The 2,633-nt window shown below is 47.3% G+C and overlaps 1 protein-coding gene across 1 annotated transcript; it reads left to right on the forward strand.

Moving 5' to 3' along the window:
- Positions 1 to 13: 13 nt before the first annotated feature.
- Positions 14 to 2,178, forward strand: LOC112080133 (rap1 GTPase-activating protein 2-like; the record flags this gene model as incomplete). The annotated part of the gene is made up of 3 exons (XM_024145899.1): positions 14 to 76; positions 1,234 to 1,266; positions 1,960 to 2,178. Coding segments are annotated over exons 1-3 (315 nt in total), but the record flags the coding sequence as incomplete, so codon positions are not given.
- Positions 2,179 to 2,633: the final 455 nt, after the last annotated feature.

Here is a 2,633-nt window from a genome sequence, read left to right on the forward strand (position 1 = left end):
ACCCTCCGTCCACATGCGTGACCCTAACCAGGTCCCTAAATCTGAGGAGACGAAGCCCCACTCGCAGAGAAGCAAGGTCTGAGAAACACACACACACACACATCAGTGTCTGTGGACCTCACCGCTGGGCATGCTTCTCTGTCATGATGCATTGACCTCGTCTCTGTCCATTCCTTCATTCATGTATTCCTTTATTTGTTTTTTTCCCCCATCCCTTCTTTATTTGATTGCGATGGTGGTCATCCTCCGTGCTAAGCCTGTCAGCCACTGCAGTGGTTTCACCACTCTCTAAATGACTTGTAACACTCTCTTAAGGTCCCCTCAACCAGGAAAAAACGTAGGCTAACTTAAAATAACAAAGAGCTGTGCATAATGAATGTGATTCCCCTCAATCTCCTGGGACTATATACAGTGTAAAAACAAAGGCATGGAGATCGATTGGAGTCGATGGTGAACGTCCAGGGATGGACTGGCCATAGGGCAATTCTGGCAAATGCTAGATGGGCTGGTCAATCTTTAGTCCATCTGTCTAAAAAAAAAAATTGTGCAAAATTAAAGTAATAATAATAATGGGTGCCTCAAGTTTAAAAAAATGGGCCTCGAGGGACAAAATGGGGCAGTGTGATAGAAATACACAGGTCTATTTCTAGTCCCAGTCCGTCCCTGTGAACATCACATCACAGCAGGTTTAAAGGTCATACACCAGCTGACTGCTAACCAGCCCCAGTGACTTAATGATGAACCCAGGGGCTCATAGAGTCAACCCTGAGACTCGTATCCCTGAGATTGTCGGAAGGTTCAGACTCCTCCATTTGCCTGTTTGATTCATTTGTTTCATTGTGTTGCATCACTCATTGGAACATCAGTTGCTTCTGTGGAATAAGTCACTGTATATATGTTCACCCTGAGTTTCTGTGTTCAAGCTTGCTATAGTGACGGACCGCCTCAGTTGACCTCATTGTAATGTAGTTCAAGGCCCCTGTTTGATTTCTTTACAAACACAACCTGCCTTTCTCCCTTCCTTGAAGTAATCACTGATCTTACACAAATTGATAGGTGTGAGCAATAGTTCTATTTCATAGCATTCACCTACCCAACCTTGTCAGATCAGGGATTTCTTTACGGAAGGGAGGAAGGAAATAGGCGTTCTCTGAAGTATTTGAACAGGGCTGTAGTTATTCCAGCCTGTAAGGTTAATGATCTGTGTGTGTCTCTCCTCTCTCTGTCTGACAGGATGACTACATCCCATACCCGCGGATAGAGGACGTGAGTCAGCGCTCTGATACGATCATATCAATTGGATCAAAACACTATGCACAAACAAGCATGAACAACACAAACCCACATAAGCACGCATACAGTATGCACACACGCACGCACGCACGCACGCACACACACACACACACACACGCATGGTCAATGTAAAACAAGGCTCAAAGAACTTTTACAGGCACATTTATGATCAAAGTTCCAAGCTCTAGGCAGTGTTCTAAGGTGCTGCATCGCGGTGCTTGAGGCGTCACTACAGACCCGGGTTCAATTCCAGGCTGTGTCACAACCAGCCGTGACCAGGAGTCCCATAGGTCGGCGCACAATTGGCCCCAGTGTCGTCCGGGTTAGGGGAGGGTTTGGCCAGGGGGGGGCGCCTGCAGGCTGACTTCGGTCGTGACTTGAACGCTGTTTCCTCCGACACATTGTTGCAGCTGGCTTCCGGGATAGGCGGACAGGTGTTAAGGAACGTGGTTTGGCGGGTCATGTTTCGGAGGACGCATGACTCATCCTTCACATCTCCCGAGCCCTTTGGGGCGATGCAGCGATGAGACAAGACCGTAATTGGATATGATGAAATTGGGGAGAAAAAGGGGGGTAAAAAAGCAAATATTTATTTATATGGCCCTATTCTTGTGGATGGTGATATTTTGGTACATAAACCCCTTGCCCCTTGGTTGTGTGGCTTAGATTCTGGAGAAGGGTAGCCCATACCCGCAGGTGATCCTGCCCCAGTTTGGGGGTTACTGGATTGAGGATGCCGAGGCGCCTGTAGGCACCCCCACCTCTTCGGAGAGCAGCTTCTGTGAGGAGGATGACGGAGGGAGTATGAGCCCTGCGGGAGGGTTCGGCTTCAGGCTGGAGTGTAACAGCACGGCCAGGGCCTACCGCAAACACTTCCTGGGCAGGGTGAGTCAAGGCCTATTTGACTTGTAGTAATAATGTGAGTGTGTGAGTGGGGGAGGAAGGGGGGTCTGTGCCTGCATGTGTGTGTTGTGTGTCTGTGTGTGTTTATGTTGATGTGTGTGTGTGTTCTCTGTAAGGGTGTGTATCTCTCTTTAAGTCTTTCTCCATTCAGTGTTTTTCCTATTTCAGGCTTAATTCTGCTCTGGGATTATGACTAAGCATGTTTTAAATATATATGCATATTCAATAGTTCAGGACTCAAACAAATTAAGAATCAGTCGTTTGGAAAAGGAACGTGTAATTGACTTAAATTATGTGGAGATCTGTGAAATATTGAGTGTTAAACCTTATTTGAGGGTGTGTAACTTCTTTAAGCTGTCTCATCATACTGTGTAGTGATTCGCTGTCTCTCTGACTCTCTTGCCCTCCCTCCCTCCCTCCCTCCCTCCCTCCCTCCC

This window comes from Salvelinus sp. IW2-2015, unplaced genomic scaffold (genome assembly GCF_002910315.2).
Source record: "Salvelinus sp. IW2-2015 unplaced genomic scaffold, ASM291031v2 Un_scaffold12038, whole genome shotgun sequence".
Taxonomy (NCBI): Eukaryota; Metazoa; Chordata; class Actinopteri; order Salmoniformes; family Salmonidae; genus Salvelinus; species Salvelinus sp. IW2-2015.